The sequence below is a fragment of the Mesoplodon densirostris genome, chromosome 9, assembly GCF_025265405.1.
Source record: "Mesoplodon densirostris isolate mMesDen1 chromosome 9, mMesDen1 primary haplotype, whole genome shotgun sequence".
NCBI lineage: Eukaryota > Metazoa > Chordata > Mammalia > Artiodactyla > Ziphiidae > Mesoplodon > Mesoplodon densirostris.
This window is the reverse complement of record NC_082669.1, coordinates 49,044,484-49,063,220: the sequence shown is the minus strand read 5'-3', so window position 1 is coordinate 49,063,220 and position 18,737 is coordinate 49,044,484. Positions and strand designations below refer to the sequence as shown.

Sequence of the window (18,737 nt, the reverse complement as noted above, 5' to 3'; positions counted from 1 at the left end):
ACAAAAATTTTGAATTTGTTGAAACACGTTCCCTAAAATGATTAGACTAATAAACTATTTCTGCTTAACATGGGAAATATGAAAGTTACCACAAGGTGTTAAAGAGAAAGATGGTTTACAGTATCATATGGATTTTAAAAAAAATAGCACTTCCTTTTTTTGCCATCTACTTTTTAAACTTAATTAAAATTTGTCTGCAAAGTTTCCAGTTGAAAATATATTCCTTTATGTTATTTAGTGCAATTAAATGCTGAAGGCCAAATTGAAACTGTATTGGAATTTTGAGGTCTTTGCGGGTATTTATCTCCTTGCTGTGGATGTTCATTGTTGGAGATAGTTTTGAGCCCTTAGTGATATCTTACTTGGTTTTGCTTCCACAGTTCCTGGGACATTTAATGCTCAGTAAATGCTTGGTAAATGAATGACTATGCCACATAAGTAGTGACTGATTATTATTTGCTGAATTAATAAAAAAAAACTTTTACTATTATAATTTATTCCTAGAACAAACTGGTCACTCAGTGTAACTATTTGATGAAGACGTTTAAAAGGCTTAATAAAGGAGGATTACTTTCATGTCACTGAAGAATAGTGGATGAGTTTTTTCTGTGTATTAGGTAAAGAACTAGGAATCACAGAGTTGAGATTAGTTGATATACTCATGTGGCAATAGAAATGATTCTTCTTTTTGAACATATTTAATTTTCAAAAGATAGATTTTAGAGGTAGGTAGGCTTTTCTTCTCTATAAGTTTTTATTAAACTATCAAATTAGGAATAAGACCAAACTTTTAGGCCTCAAATTTTATCTTAACTGTGTAAACTCATTGTGACACATTTTATTACTTAATGGGAGATAGGAGGGAGCAAAAAGGTCTCCTAAAACTAAGAACCTTAAAATCCATTGGTCCTCTTAAATAGCATCTTTAATTTTTATCTTGTATTGTGGTCATTACTTAGAAGCAGTGAAGGTAGGAAATGATCTATGAAGCTATTTTACTTTTATAGCTAAGTCTACACCATTAAATGTTTGCTGTGTTCTCTTCCTTATTTGAAGATATGGCAAGTTATATAGATACTGAACCATTTTGGTTACAAGGTTAGGATGTTTGTTTGGTCTGTTAACAATGTTGTTAGCATTTTTATTTATTTCACAATTTAAACATCTAGCTTCTGAGTGCCTTCCCGAAAACCGAATTTGATGGTATCATAAGTTATTAGGAGCACCAGCACAGATTCATATTTATCAGATTTTTATTTCAAATATTAGTCTCTTTGATAAATCAGATTTTTAAATTTTTAATTATGTTTCCTGTTCTCACTGGTATGGATGCTTATAGATTGCCTGGGTCATAGTAAGGGGTGTTTTCCCCCAGAGATTTGATTAGATCAACAGAGCAAGGTTTAGTTGTAACTTTAGTTACTATGTTCACAGAACATAAGATCGCTTTAAATAGATTGTTTTAAATTACTTTAAAAAAATGAAACCTAGTTTCATTTCTTTTAAAACAATTAAGATTGCATTTGATAGGTTGCTTAAAACAAATAGAATGATTTATTTTATTTTGATTATACACTTACCAGCTTACTGTTTCTTATGCAGTTTAGCACATAATAATCACTCTAAATGGTAAAATTTGCTTATTCATGTAGGAATATCAAATGATTGTAAAGTGATGGTGCAAATGTATATTATTTGGATACTTATAAATTAGAACTTAGAAACAAATAGAAATTTAAAAATGATTTGTCATCTAATAAATTTCAAATTATTAAAAACATTTCCTGCACAAAGACATTTCTGGCTAATCTTCTGTTTCTTTTCCTTACTTCTACCAACAATTTCAAGGATAGGTTTTAGGTTTTTGTTTTGTTTTGTCTTGTAACCCTGAGTCAGTGATTGGTATAGTACAAATTACTGTATTCTAAAGGATTGTTTCCAAAGCTTAGATTTCTAATATTTCTTTCAATTATGTGTGGTAAAATATATCCCCTCCTGTCACCCTGATGTCCTCTGTGATATGCCTTTCTTCAGGTTTCACTGCTGTTAGCTCTGGAATATGTTTCACTTGGCTTTTCTCTCTTGAAAGTATGACCATCTTAAAGGCAAGGTCTCTGTTTTACTTATCTTTACAGCTCCCATGTTCTTACTCGAAGTCACTGAGCAAGGGGCGCCTCCCCATGGTGGTTAGTGACTTACATACTTCATAGGAGGTTGCGTTAAGGAATCATTGGCCAGATATTAAATCTTCCTAATTTTTATTTTTAATATAAAATAGATTTAAAATAAAAATCTAATCTAAAAATAGATTTAATATACAAGGCAAAGATAAAGTAGCATATCAAAATGTCTCAGAAAGCATATAGACTTCTTGTAACCCATAGCCTGAGGAAATATGCTGCCTAATTCTTTTAACAGGGTTCACATCAAAAGGGAAGATAGGGCTTCCCTGGTGGCGCAGTGGTTGAGTCCCCCTGCCGATGCAGGGGACACGTGTTCGTGCCCCGGTCCGGGAAGATCCCACATGCTGCGGAGCGGCTGGGCCCATGAGCCATGGCCACTGAGCCTGCGCGTCTGGAGCCTGTGCTCCACAACGGGAGAGGTCACAGCAGTGAGAGGCCCGCGTACCGCAAAAAAAAAAAAAAAAAAAAAGGAAGATAAGTGTAGCATTCTAAATACAAGCTGATGAAGCATTAGGAATTATTTGAAAATTTAAACAAAGGAATCTAATTATGACCTGATACTTTGTTTTCTTAGTTTTTTAACTGTTTAAAAAACTTTTACATTTACGTTATTTTTTAAATAAGCATTATAAGAAATAGTTTATAGAAACAGCTTTTCAAGGAAATTCTGATATGAATACCAAACAATAACATCATCTAATGCTTAAGTAAAATTGAAATTCAATAAAATTCAAACACCTATTTCTGTCACATTCTGGAGGGTTTAACATAATTATGTCCCTATTTTGAGACAATATTTCTAAATTTTCATTTTGTTTAACAGTTTATTTTTAAGATTTTTGATTTAAAAACAATAAATTATCAGGTCTACTTTAGTTTTGAAAGTTTATTATAGTTTTTGAAAACCAGATCATTTAACTGTATTAACTTAAAAAAAACTAGTTAATTGAATCAGCTTAATACCAGAAGTAAAACTCTCTAAGAATGCCAATATTTAATATATGAGTAATGTTAGAATGTGTGAAGAAATCAGCCTGAGCATTAATAAACAAAAGATAGTTTTCTTTTTTTTTTGTCAAAGATAAGTAGGAAAAAAATACAAATATTACAACTATTTAAAGTTTCATAATGTATCACCTTTCCTGATATGTTTTTTTAAATAGGTATTTTGACGAAATATCTTAGTAATTTCGGTATAGATAAAATATTAAAAATCAAGTAACAAAAATGGCTGTATCTACTTAGAAACATAATTACATGTGCTTTGTTTCAGTGTTTTTAAATCCAGACTGTGTAAACTACTTAGAGAAACAATAATTCAACTTCCCAAAAGTTGTAAATTCTGAATTAATGATGAAACAAGCTTAAACAGTTTCATGGAAATATTTTTTTCAATTATTAAAATGTATTTATAAATTGTCTTGTCCGATTTAGGTCTCAGGACAAAATATTTTCCTATTTGCTCAAGCTTAGAATATATAGGAAGTAGTTTCAGAATTGCCAACCCAAACCACAGCAAAAAAGTAAATCTAAGTTCAGTAGTTGTTTGGGTGTGTGTGTGTGGTAAAAGTTACATACAATGAAATGCCTAAATGTTAAGTGAATAAATTAGTGAATTTTAACAAAAGCATGCACTCATGTAACCCCCATTTCTATCAAAATATAGAACATTTTCATCACTCCCCAAAAGCTGTGCCCTTTCCTGGTCAGTCCCTCTTCTCAAAGGCAACCACTTTTCTATTTTTTTCCCTTACAAGTTGACTCCTGTAGAGTTTCATATAAATGGCATGTTTAGTATTTATTTGATGTCTGCCATTTTATTGAGTGTGTGAGGGAATCCCACTGTGGTTTTAGTTGCATTACCCTGATGTATAATGATGTTGAGCACATTTTCATATGCTCACTGGCTATTTGTATGTCTTCCTTTGTGAACTAATTCTTTTGCTCATTTAAAAAAAAATTGGGTTGTATGTTTAGTATTGAGTTATAGGAGCTTTTAATATGTTCTGGATTTAAGCTTTTTACAAATGCATGTTTTTCAAACATATGCTCCTTATCTGTGGCCTGCCTATTCATTTTCTTAATGGTGTTAAAGAGCAGAAGTTACTAATTTTACTAAGTCCAGTTTATGATTATTGCTCTTGTTTCCTATCTAAGAAGTCTTGGCCTAGGTCCAGGTCACAAAAATTATCTCCTTTGTTTTCTTCTAGAAGCTTTATGATTTATCTTTTATATCGAGATACGTGATTCATCTGAAATTAATTTTTATGGTCTCAGGTAGAGTTAAGGAAGGTTTGTTTATTATCCCATGTGGGTTTCCAGTTTTCCAGCACCATTTGTTGAAAACGCTTGCCTTTCCACATTAAGTTGCTTTGGTTCCACTGTTAAATATCAATCGACTTTTTAAATGAGGGTCGATTTCTAGACTTTGTGTTGTGTTTCATCAAGGTATGTACTTATTTCTGTGCCAGTGCCAGTACCAGTTGTCTTGATTCTTGAGGCCTTATGGTAAGCTCTTTTGTTTTTCTGGATCCTTTGCATTTTCATATGAGTGTTAGAAAGAGCTTTTTATTTTCATTAAAAAGAAGAAAGTCTGTGTATAATACCAAAAAAGCACAGGCAGCAACAGCAACAACAAAAATATATAAGTTGGACTTCATTCAAAATTAAAAATGTTTGTGTATCAAAAGAATCTATCAACAGAGTGAAAAGGCAACCCATAAAATGGGAGAGATATTTGCAAATCATATATCTGATGAGGTATTGATATCAAGAGTATAAAAAGCACAAGAAATCATCCACAGCTATAATGAAAAAACCTGATTAAAAATGAGCAAAGGACTTGAATAGACATTTCTCCAAAGAAGATATACAAACGAGTAATAAGCACATGAAAAGATGCTAAACATTAATCATTAGTGTAACTCAAATCAAAACCACAATGAGATACTGCTTCAGACCCATTAGAATGGCTGTTATTAAACAAACAAACAAACAAAAATAGAAAAATAACAAGTTTTGGGGAGGATGTGGAGAAGAAGGAATTTCATTTCTGAGTGTATACCCAAAAGAATTGAAAGCAGGGACTTAAAGAGATACTGTACATTCATATTCATGGCAGCATTATTGGCAGTAGCCGAATGGTGGAAGCAACCCAAGTGTCCATCAATGGATGGATGGATAAACAAAATGTGGTATATGCGTACAGTGGGGTATTATTCAACCATAAAAAGGAAGGAAATTCTGACACATGCTATAACATGGATGAACGTTGGAGACCTTATGCTGAGTGAAATAAGCCAGTCATAAAAGAACAAATATTGTATGATTCTACTTAATATGGGATACTTAGTCAAGTTCATAGAGAAAGAAAATAGAATGGTGGTTGCCAGGAGCAGGGTGACTGGGGAGTTAGTGTTTAATGGGTACAGAGTTTCAGTTGGGTAAAATGAAAAAGTTCTGGAGATGGTTGGTGGTGATGGTTGCACAACAGTGTGAAAATACTTAATGCTTCAGAAATATACACTTAAAAATGGTTAAAATGGTAAATTTTATGTATATTTAACCAAAATTTTTCAAAAGAAGCCTACTGGGATTTTGATTAGCTTTGTGTTGAATACATGGATGAATTTGGGGGAACATTAACATCTTAACAGTATTGTTTTCTCATCCATGAACTAGGTATATTTCTACATTTATTCAGATTTTCAAATATCCATTATTTTTTCTCATTGGATGTTTTTGTAGTTTTCATTGTAGAAGTCTTGTATGTCTGTTATTATATGTATTCCTAAGTATTTAATGTTTTTTGATGCTATTGTATAAGAATAAAATACAATTTCTTTTAACTGTTTATGCAAGTGTTGAGAGCTACCAGGAGTTGAGATAGTCAATTAGGATCACAAGCCAAGCTGAAAGTTAAAATTAAAATTATTAATTTGTTGCTGTAGTATAAGCAAGAGGCCAAACAGGAAAGGTTGCTGGTTCCCGGAATGTTCTATTTCCCCCCACTGATAAGGGTCTAGTGGATCGGTGCCAAAATGGGGAGGTGGGGGGCATTAAGGTCACTACTGAGGCAGCCTGGACAGAAGGTCCTTGCTGTTTAATGGACCCAGGGGCTGGAGGGGAGGAAAAGGAGAAGTGGTAGGCAGTAGAACAGTACTGAGTCAGTGGAGCAAAGTGTCTTTAAGACCCCTCAATGAGGAGATCTTGGCATAGGTGCACAAGCAGTCTTTCAGTCTGGCTTTTCCATCCCCCACGGAAAGAGGCCCCAAAAGTTGGATCAGCCTTACAGTCCTGGGATAAACCCCTCCAGGTCGTGAGGTATTGCCTCTTTTATATGTGTATTTTTTGGGGGGGATTTCATTTGCTAATATTTTGATAAGGGTTTTGTGTCTCTATTCACGAAAGTATTATTCTTTTAATTTCTTAAGTCTTTATCAGGTTTTGTTATCAGGTTATATTGGCCTTCTAAAAGGTGTTACGAAGTATTCTGTTTTTTTTTAAAAGCATTTATTGATTGATTTTATTTCTTCATTGAGTTTTCATTGAATTCCTCAATGAAACCATCTGGACCAGAGTTTCTTTGTTGGGACGTTTTTGGTAATTAATTCAATTTTTAAAATAGGTAATAGAGCTATTGAAATTTTTTCTTTTGTCTTATGTTAGTTTTGGTAAGCTGTGTTTTTTCAAGCAATTTATTCATTTCATTTCAGTTGGAAGTTGCTTCTTTTCTTTAGTCTTGCTTTTATTTTGAATGTGCACTACAACTATTTGCTTGAGACTTTCCAGCTTCCTGTAATATTTCGGATCGTATTCTCTTCTTCCTTCTAAGACTAGGTCAATATTTACTTCTTTCATGTATCCTTCCAGACTTACATGATCCCATAATGATCTTTTTCTTACTTTGATTGCCCTTGGGACCCACATAAAATTGCACATCATGCTGTTATCCACTTGCTTGCAAATTGTCTATGAATTTTTACTTTTTTCACTAGATTAGGTCAGGCCTTCTATTCAGTCATGATGATTTTCATAGTCTTACACAATATGGCACAAGAAGGTAATTCAGAATAAATGCTTATTAAATTATTTACCGATGCATTGCTAAATCTGTATGCATTGCAGCTTTATACACTGAAATAGTATGTAATCTTTTTGAGGGCAGAGACATTTCTTTAAGTCCAAATTGATTGGTTTTTTCATTTTTAATTATTAAAAACAAACTTAAAAATAGTATATATATATTGCAAACAACAGCAAAAAAGAGTGGTAAATAATGGTTTCTGATTGACTGCGATTACTTCACTCAGAGTAGGAGATCTCAGTTAGTCCAAGCTTGTCACTTGCCAGTGCTGGCAAGTCACTTAATCTCTATGGATCTCAGTTTTCTTATTTTACTGGAGAAGATACCAGACTATATCATCTCTGAGGTCTAACACACTAGCTCTGATATTCAAAGGTTATGTGATGTTCCAAATTCCCAAATAAATACTGCCTATGTGTTTACATTCCGTCACAGCTCTCCTGTAAACACCTACTTTCAGAATCTTGCTAGAGTATTCTGTAACTGTGTAGAATATGATTAATGATCAAGTCTCTTAGAGTGGAAGCCATTCTTGTTGTCCTTTCTCTCATTTAGCTAGAGAGGAGTGGAAGTCATTTCCTTTGATAAAGCGTACTTCCTTTGATAAAGAGCAAATAACTATATTGAGATCTCATTTTCATACCATACAAATTCAGCCATTTTAAGTGTAGACTGTAGTAATTTTTAATAAATTTATAGAAGTGTTCAGCTATCACTACAATCCTATTTTAGAGCAATTCCATCACCTCAAAAAGGGCTGTGCCTCTACACTTTCAATCCTAGCTTCCACCCCAGCCCCAGACAACCATGGCAAATGTTCTCTTGTCTCTGGTTCCTCATAGCCTATTCCTTTCCTGATCCTTTTTTTTTTCATCTTAATATTATTCTTATACATGTTTCTGGTTTTGGGGTTTTTTTTTCAAAAAAATTTAATGCACTAAAGGCAACAAAGATTCTTTTCTAGATGAAACTTTAGTCACATTACTGAACTTTCTCCTAAGCTCATCTGTATACTTCCTTATAAAGTCCAGTGTTAGTGAGAACCCTGCTAAGTTACTTTAACCAGAACCCCCCACCCTTGATATCGGATCACCCTAGATATCTGATCAGGTTCCACATCCTCTACCATTCTGATACTTTGCCCTATCTTAAGCAAAAATCCTTTTAGGTCAGTTTAGCCAGAACCCCCCTTAGCCCTGATGTTTCCGCTTACTAATTTTCTATCCACTGATCCCCACTGTGTTCTTTGGCTATAAATTCCCACTTGCCCGTACTGTATTCAGAGTTGAGCCCAATCTTTCTCCCCCAATATAAAATCCCATTGCAGTGGTTCTTAAATCTATCATGATGGTCCTAAATAAAGCCTGCCATACCATCTTGAACAACTGTCACTGAATATGTTTTTTCTTTAACAAAGGAATTTCTAATTAAAGAGATATTTCTAATTAAAGTGAGTCTTGAAATGTGAACAAATTATTCCATTTTATTCCTTCTTCAGCTTGGTATTTTACATTGGATGTTTTTAAAACAAGCCTGCTAAATTTATGTGAAGAGCCTAAATGTTATTAAACTTTAAAGTCTTTCTACATTTTGGGAGAGAGTTTTATATAATGAATGATTAATTGGGGATTTATAGCCACTCCGCTGGGTTTGAAACCTGTTTCTGTTATTTGTGAACTCTGCCTTTATGTTCCCTGTGGCTTAGTTTCTTTATCTGTAAAATAACCATAATCAGTAGTACCTAACCCATAGATTGGTGGAGGATTAATTGAGATAAATACAAGTAAGTGGCTTGGCACAAGTGTTAGGGAATTGTAAATGCCCTATATATGCAAATGACAGCTGTAATAAACCATTTAGATAATGCTTACTGTGGGTCAGGTACCTCATGTATACATTTTGAATCATTTAATCCTTACAGCTTCCCTGTTAGGTGAGCAGTAGTATTATCTCCTTTGAATTGTTGGGGAAACTAAGGCATAGAGAGCTTAAATAACTTCCCAAAAGAAAGTAGTGAAACTGATACTCAAATTCAGGTAGTCTGGCTCCAGAGCCTATGCTCTTAACCTATACAGTCTCAACATAAATTTACATTTCAGCTCCCTGGTAGAATAAAACTTGCCTTTGTTAAATGTATTTGTTTCAGGCTAAATGATGACATCTTTTTCAAGATCATATCTAATGTTCTGTTTATATTATGGTTTTCAAGACTATTTGATGTTCGTTGAGATTGCAGTGCTATAATCTTTATTCTTCTAACTATGCTATTTGATTTTCTTTGATATTAAAATGACTTATTTAAATAACTACTTTTCCTTTTTAACTTTAGATGTTATTAAATTATCCTTTATTTGTATTTATATTAAATGAGGATCATAGCACTCATAATAAATCTGACCTTTGTAGATGTTTATCTCTGGGACATTTGTGTTTTTTGTTTTTTTGGGGTTTTTTTCTTTATTTTGTTTTCGGCTGTGTTGGGTCTTAGTTGAGGCATGCGGGATCTTTCACTGCAGCGCGGGCTGTTCATTGCGGCGCGCGGGCTTCTCGCTAGTTGTGGTGCGTGGATGGGCTTCTCTCTAGTTGTGGTGCGTGGGCTACAGAGTGCGTGGGCTCTGTAGTTTGTGGCACACGGGCTTAGTTGCCCCGTGGCATGTGGGATCTTAGTTCCCTGACCGGGGATCGAACCCAAGTCCCCTACATTGGAAGGCAGATTCTTTACCACCAGACCACCAGGGAAGTCCCTGGGACATCTGCTTTTAACAAAATATACTCTGTCCTTTTTTAGGTGCAAGTTACATCTTTTACAAATAACTTGAAGATTGAAGGGTATATGAATATTATATTCATTCATGTATATGAATGAATATAATATATTTACATTGTATTTATGTTATATATACACACATATTAAATGGCATGTGTGTACATACTTAATTCACACATATGATACATGCATAATACCATATATATTAACTGAAATTGCTGTTTGTGAAGATCTGTGATGCCATCTATATTTTTACCTTTTTGGTCACAAGTAATTTTAATTGTGATCATCTATTTACTGAATGCTTTTGTAGTCCCACTGTCTTGAAGAACAACACACATCGCCCTAATTATAGGTGAAGAAATCTGAGTATATAGGCACAATGATGTGAAATTTTAGAGAGGTGAGTATTTGCATTAACCAGCAGTTGTTGGGGTGGGGGGGGAAAGATGACAGCACAGTGTAATTACGTTTGGTAGATTAAATTTGGAGAATAGATATACCTCACAGATAGTCAGCCTCTTGATTACTTGTGATCTGAGGGTTTTGTTTTGTTTTGAGAAAAGAGGTAATTTAAATGAGTAGAACAATACAAGATAATAGACAAAGAATTGCAGTCCTTTGAAATTTAGTGAGCTTATTAGCAAATAAGAACATTGTTATTTCAGAATCTTCATAAAATAAATGTCAGTTTGTTCCTTAGTTGAGAAGTTTTGCACCAGGTCGATTCCTTCTTCAGCATTCGTGAAACAGAGACTTAAATCTCAAGAAATACATAACCTCAGAATTATATAACCTTAGGGTGATCTTGTTCAGGTTTTAAAACGTGTGTGTGTGTGTGTGTGTGTGTGTGTGTTATAACATTGTTGTATTTGAACAATGCTTTCATATTTCTATCTCTTTTACGATTCAAGAAAAATGAGAAGATTTCAAGCCTCATTTTTTCCCTCATTTAACCTGATTCACTTATTCTTTAGATGTGGTATGTGTCGTTAGTATAACTCTACTTTTCTACTTAATGTTGTTGACCTATATGGAGAGGTTGTTAATTAGGAAAACCAAGAATATAATTTTCTTATTAAGGACAGTTTCTCTCTTTTTTTTTTTTTTGTGGTAGTGCATTTAGTATTTATCTTAATAGCCTCAAAAAATGAACCTCACTTGACAACTTAATTAGGTAACTAACTAGGAAAAATGGTGGGGAAGGTATAGGGCTAAAATTGGGAGGTTGAAGACCGTGTCAACCATGAGGATGCAGATAACTTTTCTGGGAACCAGTTGTCTCATTCATAAAATGAGCAGTGTATTAGATTGATTTGAAAATCCTTTTTAATTTTCACATTCTATGATTTTATTATACCATAGGAATGAAGAAAAGAGAAAGAAATTCTGGGATTCTGAATAATTTACAGCATAAACCTCCCACCAACAGTGCTATTTTTTATTGTATTAACCCATAATATATTTTTTATTTTTTTAATTTTATTTTATTTTTTTTTGGTGGTACGCGGGCCTCTCACTGCTGTGGCCTCTCCCGTTGTGGAACACAGGCTCCGGACGCGCAGGCTCAGTGGCCATGGCTCACGGGCCCAGCTGCTCCGCGGCATGTGGGATCTTCCCAGACTGGGGCACGAACCCGTGTCCCCTGCATCGGCAGGCGGACTCTCAACCACTGTGCCACCAGGGAAGCCCTATTTTTTAATTTTAATTCAGTTATATACTTTATAGGTCATAGCCTACCAGAAACATATGAGTTAATTATAAGGCAGCCACTTTTCATTTTTTTTACTAATTGAGATGTATGTTTGTGAGGAATGGTTTATAGTAGAAAATATTTTCTTTCAATCTGAAAAGTTTTTTGTTTTCTTCTTAACTCTGTAAAGCAAAATATTATAGATTCAGCTTTTAAATAGACTAAAACATATTTGTAGATAAAAATAACATGCTATCTGAATATTTATAGCATATCTCATATTTACTGTAGCTTTAAGGCTCCTAATAGGTTTACATGTATGGTGTATGGTTCCTTTTCATTTTAATTCTTAATTTTTCTTTTAATTCTTCATTTTAATCCTTTTTGTGAAACAGTTTCAAGAAGCAATTACATTTGTCCTAAACTGGAAGGAATTAATATTATCAGTTTCTGAATTAGCTCTTCCTATTACAATGCAGTTAATAGGATTTAAAGTTAAATATAGTATACCTGTATACAGCAGGCTCCCATTTAAAAAGAGTTTTCTCCAATTCTGGCCTCACTTTCTAGACTGACCTCCTGTAAGAAAATACACAATCAAGAATTAGGTTGACATTGTGAAATGACTTGGTAGCTGACTTTTATCATTGCACATAAACAGCACAGTTATTCTAAGTCACAGTATCACTTTCGGTCAGATAACCACTAAAATCACTGCACTGTGGTTTCCTGAAAATGCCATAATCCTTCAAATGCCACATTAAACTGAGAGAGAAAACCATCAGTAGTGCCTGCACGGTTATGTAGAAGGATGAGCTATGAACCAAGTGAAAAGATGTTCTGGCAGAAAAGTAACCTTTCCCTTGATGTGTGCATTTCCCATTACATTTTTGACACAAAATGTTGCAGAATGATTTAATGGTGGCATTTTGTTTTGCTGACTCCTTTTTTTCATTAAAAAGAAACCAAAGTTTAGGATAGGAATGTAGGGGAAGAGTGACCAAGCACTGAATTCTATTACAGGAATCTGTTTTCAAAATAAATAAGTTAAATTTGTTTTAGGAACATGGCTTTTACCCCTTAACATTTTATGTTAACTGTGATAGACAAATCATTTATTTTTATTATATCTTTAAAACAATGTTGTTTGTTCTTTAAAGTTAATTTTTTTCCTCCATTGTTCTCCCCTCTTCTTTTGTCTTCCTAGTAACTCTTGATCAGAAATGACATGTCAATAAATAGGAAAGCTTTGTTCAGTAATTACATAGACTGCACGTATTTCATGTAACCCAGAAAGTGTCCTACTTTTTATTGTCACTTTAGATGTATATTACTAGAGCTGATTTTACAGAGAAACAAAGTACGGATATCACTGGTCTAAAAGATCAATGCCTATTAACTTTGAGAGGACACATTTCTATTGGGAATGAAGTCATAAAGTTGTCCCACGCAAAAGTAGTACAAAGCTTTTTTGCACCTATGAAAACATGCTGAGAAAGAGAAAGAAACTTGCCAAAATATATTTTGTAAAACTTGCAGCATTGGACTTTCTGTTTTTTTTTTTTTTTTAATTAATTTATTTATTTTTGCTGTGTTGGGTCTTAGTTTCTGTGCGAGGGCCTTCTCTAGTTGTGGCAAGCGGGGACCACTCTTCATCGCGGTGCGCGGGCCTCTCACTATCGCGGCCTCTCTTGTTGCGGAGCACAGGCTCCAGACGCGCAGGCTCAGCAGTCATGGCTCACAGGCCTAGCTGCTCCGTGGCATGTGGGATCCTCCCAGACCAGGGCTCGAACCCGCGTCCCCTGCATTAGCAGGCAGACTCTCAACCACTGCGCCACCAGGGAAGCCCCTGGACTTTCTGTTTTAATGTTAATATGGAGTGCCTGGATATGGACCTAGCCATACAATTATTTAAAAAACAAAAACAAAAACTTGGGAATTTATTTTGCAAATACATATTTCTTAAAATCTCACTTTTGAAAAAAAGATACATCAGATAGTGTTTGACTAAACACTACTTTGGTCCCCCCCAACCCCCAGGATTATAAGAATATTCATAAAAGGTGCAATTTCAACCAAAGAAATGGAAATTTGACTTGGAATTTCTCACTCAGTATGCCCTTTTTCCCAGCTGACCAACTTTTTAAACAGGAGACTGTTGCTCTTTATGAACTCTGTTAAGCGTCCATTATATTTAATATAAGCGTCCATTATATTTAGTTTCCTGACATGCTTTAATTCTGCTGCTCTTTCTTCCAAATGTCACAAAATGGAAGGGTTTACATTGAGTTCAACAATTCTTTATCTTCAAACTGTTACCTAGATCAAAAGAAGTAATCAGAACAATATGCAGTGTGGATATATGTTTTCAACTAAAAGTGACTTAGGGGCTTGTTAGTGATATAATTAAAGTATACCTTACTGAACAAATACCTTTATTTTTCTTTCTTTTCCTTTTTCTCTTTCTCCCTTTTTTCCTTTCTTCCCCTCCCTCTCACCCTCCTTCCCTCTTCCTTCTTCCTTTCTCCTCCTTCACTTCCTCCCCCGGTCCCACCACCCACCCACTCTCTCCATCATCAGGACCAGAAAGCCACAGATATTTGTTACATAGAAATAATGTGTTTTCTGAAAATTCTCATGTAATGGGAACTCAGTATAGGATTACCGGAAAGATAATTGGGAAAAAAAACAAAAAACAAAAAACAAAACAGTGGTAAGCAATAAAACCAATGAAGTTGTAAAATAATGGGTAGGTTTAAGCAAGTAGGGAAGAATGGAGCAAGACATTCCAGAAGAGAAAAGAGACTTTGTAAGCATACTCAGTAAGATGGGAAGTCCTTTTATGGCAGTAGGTAGATTCAAGCAGAGATCTGTGCAGAATTATTTGGCCTAAAATAGCACAATTTATGGTTGTTTTGGGAGATTGTAACATTACATAAGTAAGATATAAAAAGATACTTTATAAGATGCTATTTACATAGCTATTACTATTTGCTAAAAATGTAGTTAAAAATAATTACAAAACTTCAACATGTTCAGGAAGAAAATATATACACACATACAATACACATATATTCTGGAAAAAAATAAAAACCATTAGTAAAACAAATGTTTTGCATATACAGATAGCCTTTTATTTCGGAGATACTGTCATACTGGATTTAGAATGCACTTATTAATTTATCAGATTGTTTTTTAAGTACCAAAGCAATATGTGTTGTTTGTAATCAAATAATAAGTGTATAGAGGAATGTTATTTTCACCCTACTTACTCAAAACCCTGTCCATTTGGGATAACAGACATAGTTTAGTGTATAATCATCCATACTTCTTTCTTCTATGTGCAAACAAAAAATTCAGGGCCCATTGGCTGGCCTCCTCCCTCTCTCCCTTTTATAGCTTTTGTAGGCTTTACTCTGAAATTTGTTTTGTTCTTTTTTTTTAACTTGAGCACACATAATGGACTTTTTCAGTAAATATAGAATTAAGCCAGTCTTTTAAATAGCTACAAAATAATGTGGATGTACCATAATTAATTGTAGTATTTCCCTATAAGTGGAAATTCATGGGGTTTTTTTCTGTTTGATTTCTATCCCAAACTGAGTTTGCTAGACCGAAGTATATGCATGTTTTACATTTTAATGGATACTGTTATTTCATTTCCCAATAGACATGATTGTGTGAGGATGTTATTGCATAAGTTTTTGACAGTCTGGTGGGTAGAAATTGACATTTTGATTTTATTTTGTGACTGCCTGTGAGGTTGAGTGTTTATTCATATATTGACTAGCCATCTGGAATTTCTCATCCATGTGTTGTCTTTCCACATCCTGTGCCTCTTTATTTATTGAGATGTTTTCTCTTTTTTAAAAATGAGTTTATCACATATCTTTGTATAAGTTGCAGATCTTTTCTTTCAGGTATTTTGTGTGTGTGTTTGTATGTGTACTTTGCTTGCTAATGGTACTTTTTGCAAAATTGAAATTTTAATTTTTATTTGTTATTTATGTCTAAAAAAACTAATACAATGTGTTATTATGACATAACCAACTAATATCTCATACGTTATTTAGGCAGGCAGTGCATATTATTTGTCTTTGCCCTTTAGATGATCTTTATGCAGTTTTGCTTGAAATATTTTTAAAGATCTGAGTTACTATGTCATTTAAAAATAATTTTTTATTTTACATTTTTGCAGTAGCATAATATAAAACTGTTATTTTGCTTTACTAGTATATGTCAAATTCTTCTGTTGATTTAAAAACATAATTTGTTTTACAGAGACTGTATTTTCTTAATTTTTAAGTATTGAGAATGCAAATTTTCAAGCATGTTGAAGCTACTTGTCAATGTTGTAACCTTTTGTATGATGTTTCAGACCTTGAGGAAGTTGAATACATGTTTGGTGATTGGACCTTGAGGAAGTTGAATATATGTTTGGTGGTTGATTACAGAGGCAAAAATTATTGTTTTCATTGAAGAAGTCACTGGCAAATTCTGAATTGCTAAATTCAATGGCCCTTTAATTTTCTATGTACTCTTCATATTTGGTCTCATTTCAGCATTTAACATTGGTGACCAACGTTCCTTCTTAAAACTTTTGGTTTTCATAGTTTCAGTGTTTTATTCTAGTTCTTATCAGTGGCAAAACTGTGGTTCAAATAGTTGTATTTGGGAACCAAATTATTTGGGTTCAAATCCTCAGCCAATAGTTATTAGTTTTGACTTTGAGTTAGTTATATTCTCTCTGTGCCTTAGTTTCCTCATTTATAAACTGGGAATAGTAATCGCTCCTATCTCATAGAATTGCTGTGAGGATTAAATGAATAGAAATAGAAGTTATATGCCTTCATTAACTCCCTCTTAGTCTGTTACAGTAACCAGCATCTTTACTAGTTTGAATGTCACCAGTCTCCATCTAGTTGTATAAAGAATTTGTTCATGTTGTACTTAAATTTGTCCAGAAGCTCCTCATTTCTTATAAGGTAATCCAGAGTTTAAAACATGGCTTCTAAGGCCCTCCAAACCTGACCTCAGTCTTTTTATCTTCATTTCAGTTATTCACAGCTCCAGAGAACCTAGTTCTCCTTCCTAAAACTTTCCTATTAGTTTCATGCCATCTTGCTTTAACTTTAACTTGCTCTTATCTAAAATGATCGCCTGTTTTTCTCTGGAATGAGGGCTTCTCAGTCATTTATATTTAGTCTATATTTCTTGTTCCACCCATGATTCTTAATGTATAAGTACCATATCTTAATAATTAAGTTAATTTTAATATTCCCAGTTCCAGGCTCCATGCTTATGGCATAGTATGCCCTTTACATAACTGTAGAGAATAGAGAATCTACAGATTTTAATTAAAGTCATTCGTATTTAATATTTTAGAGTAACAGTCATCAGATATTAGTGGTAACTTGGCTTAGTTACGTTATTTTTATGTACAAAATATCAAAGCCTTATTTATTGGGTTGGCCAAAAAGTGCCTTCGGTTTTTAAAGTAAAAATAAAAGACACATTTTTCATTTTCGCCAGGAACTTCATTGACCAGCATATTCACCCTTTTGTTCCACTACCTTCTGCCATTTTTCAGGCAACTTCATAATTCCATCTTCCCAAAACTTTTTATCTTTTTGAGCAAAGAACTGTTCCAGGTGCCTTTTACAGTCTTCCAGGGAATCGAAAATTTTCCATTAAGAGAATTTTGTACAGACCTAAATAAATGGAAATCTGAAGGTGCAATGTCTGGTGAATATGGTGGATGAATCAGAACTTCCCAGCCAAGCTGTAACAGTTTTTGCCTGGTCATCAAAGAAGCATGTGGTCTTGTGTTATCCTGCTGGAAGATTATGCGTTTTCTGTTGACTAATTCTGGACGCTTTTCGTCAAGTGCTGCTTTCAGTTGGTCTGATTGGGAGTGGTACTTGTTGGAATTAATCCTTTGGTTTTCCAGAAGGAGCTCATAATAGAGGACTCCCTTCCACTCCCAGCATATATACACAACATCACCTTCTTTGGATGAAGACCGGCCTTTGTTGTGGTTGGTGGTGGTTCATTTTGCTTGCCCCACGATCTCTTCCATTCCACATTATCGTACAGTATCCACTTTTCATTGCCTATCACAATTTGTTTTAAAAACGGAACGTTTTCATTACGTTTAAGTAGAGAATCGCATGTGGAACTATGGTCAAGAAGGTTTTTTTCGTTTAACTTATGTGCAGCCCAAACATCAAAGTGATGAACATAACCAAGCTGGTACAAATGATTTTCAGTGCTTGATTTGGATATTTTGAGTGTGTCTGCTATCTCCTGCATGGTATAACGTTGATTGTTCTCAATTAATGTCTCAATTTGAACACTGTCAACTTCAACTGATCTACCTGACCATGGAGCATCGTCCAGCGAGAAATCTCCAGCACGAAACTTCACAAACTACTTTTGACACATTCAATCAGTCACAGCACCTTCTCCCTACAATGCACAAATATTGTTTTGTGTTTTAGTTGCATTTTTACCTTTCTTGAAATAATAAAGCATAATATACTGAAAATGTTGTTTTTTTTCTTCCATCCTCAACGTTAAAATGGCTACACAAAAATTCACCAATTTTGATGTCTTTTTTTTAAATGCACGCTGATATGACAGCGGCCACATACACTCTAACAAAATTGTTTCGAATGAAGTTAAAAACAACTAAGTGCTACTAGAGCCATCTTATGGAAAAAAACAAATGAAACTTTTGGCCCACCCAATAGATTGGGATGGTAGTTTTTGTCATACTTTGTTTTATTATAATTTGTGTAGTAATTCAGTTCATTTTTTTCTTCATGGCTGTATTGTTTAAGATATATTTAAACTCTTAAATGAGTTTTATTAACCTTAATATTCCTCTTGTGTTTCTAAGGATAGTACCTACTTCATTGAAATCTGAATTATCTTTAATCTGAAAATATGTATGTTTACCATTAGTTTTTGCTAATTTTAACTGCTTGGGCAATGCAGAGTCAGTTA

The 18,737-nt window shown here is 34.0% G+C and overlaps 1 protein-coding gene across 5 annotated transcripts in view; it reads left to right on the top strand.

Annotated features, from left to right (window-relative positions):
- The window catches only part of PHF14 (PHD finger protein 14), a 208,993-nt gene that overhangs the window by 98,742 nt on the left and 91,514 nt on the right, over window positions 1-18,737 (top strand). The window contains exon 17 of one of the 5 annotated variants that reach the window (XM_060108507.1): window positions 17,262-18,276. The exons of 3 other annotated variants lie outside the window; for them this stretch is intronic. In XM_060108507.1, coding sequence (XP_059964490.1) covers window positions 17,262-17,331 — 70 coding nt within the window. In that variant the 3' untranslated portion in view covers window positions 17,332-18,276. Of the gene's footprint in view, window positions 1-16,107; window positions 16,246-17,261; window positions 18,277-18,737 lie in introns of those variants that run through there. One more of the 5 variants, XM_060108509.1, reaches the window with a different exon arrangement.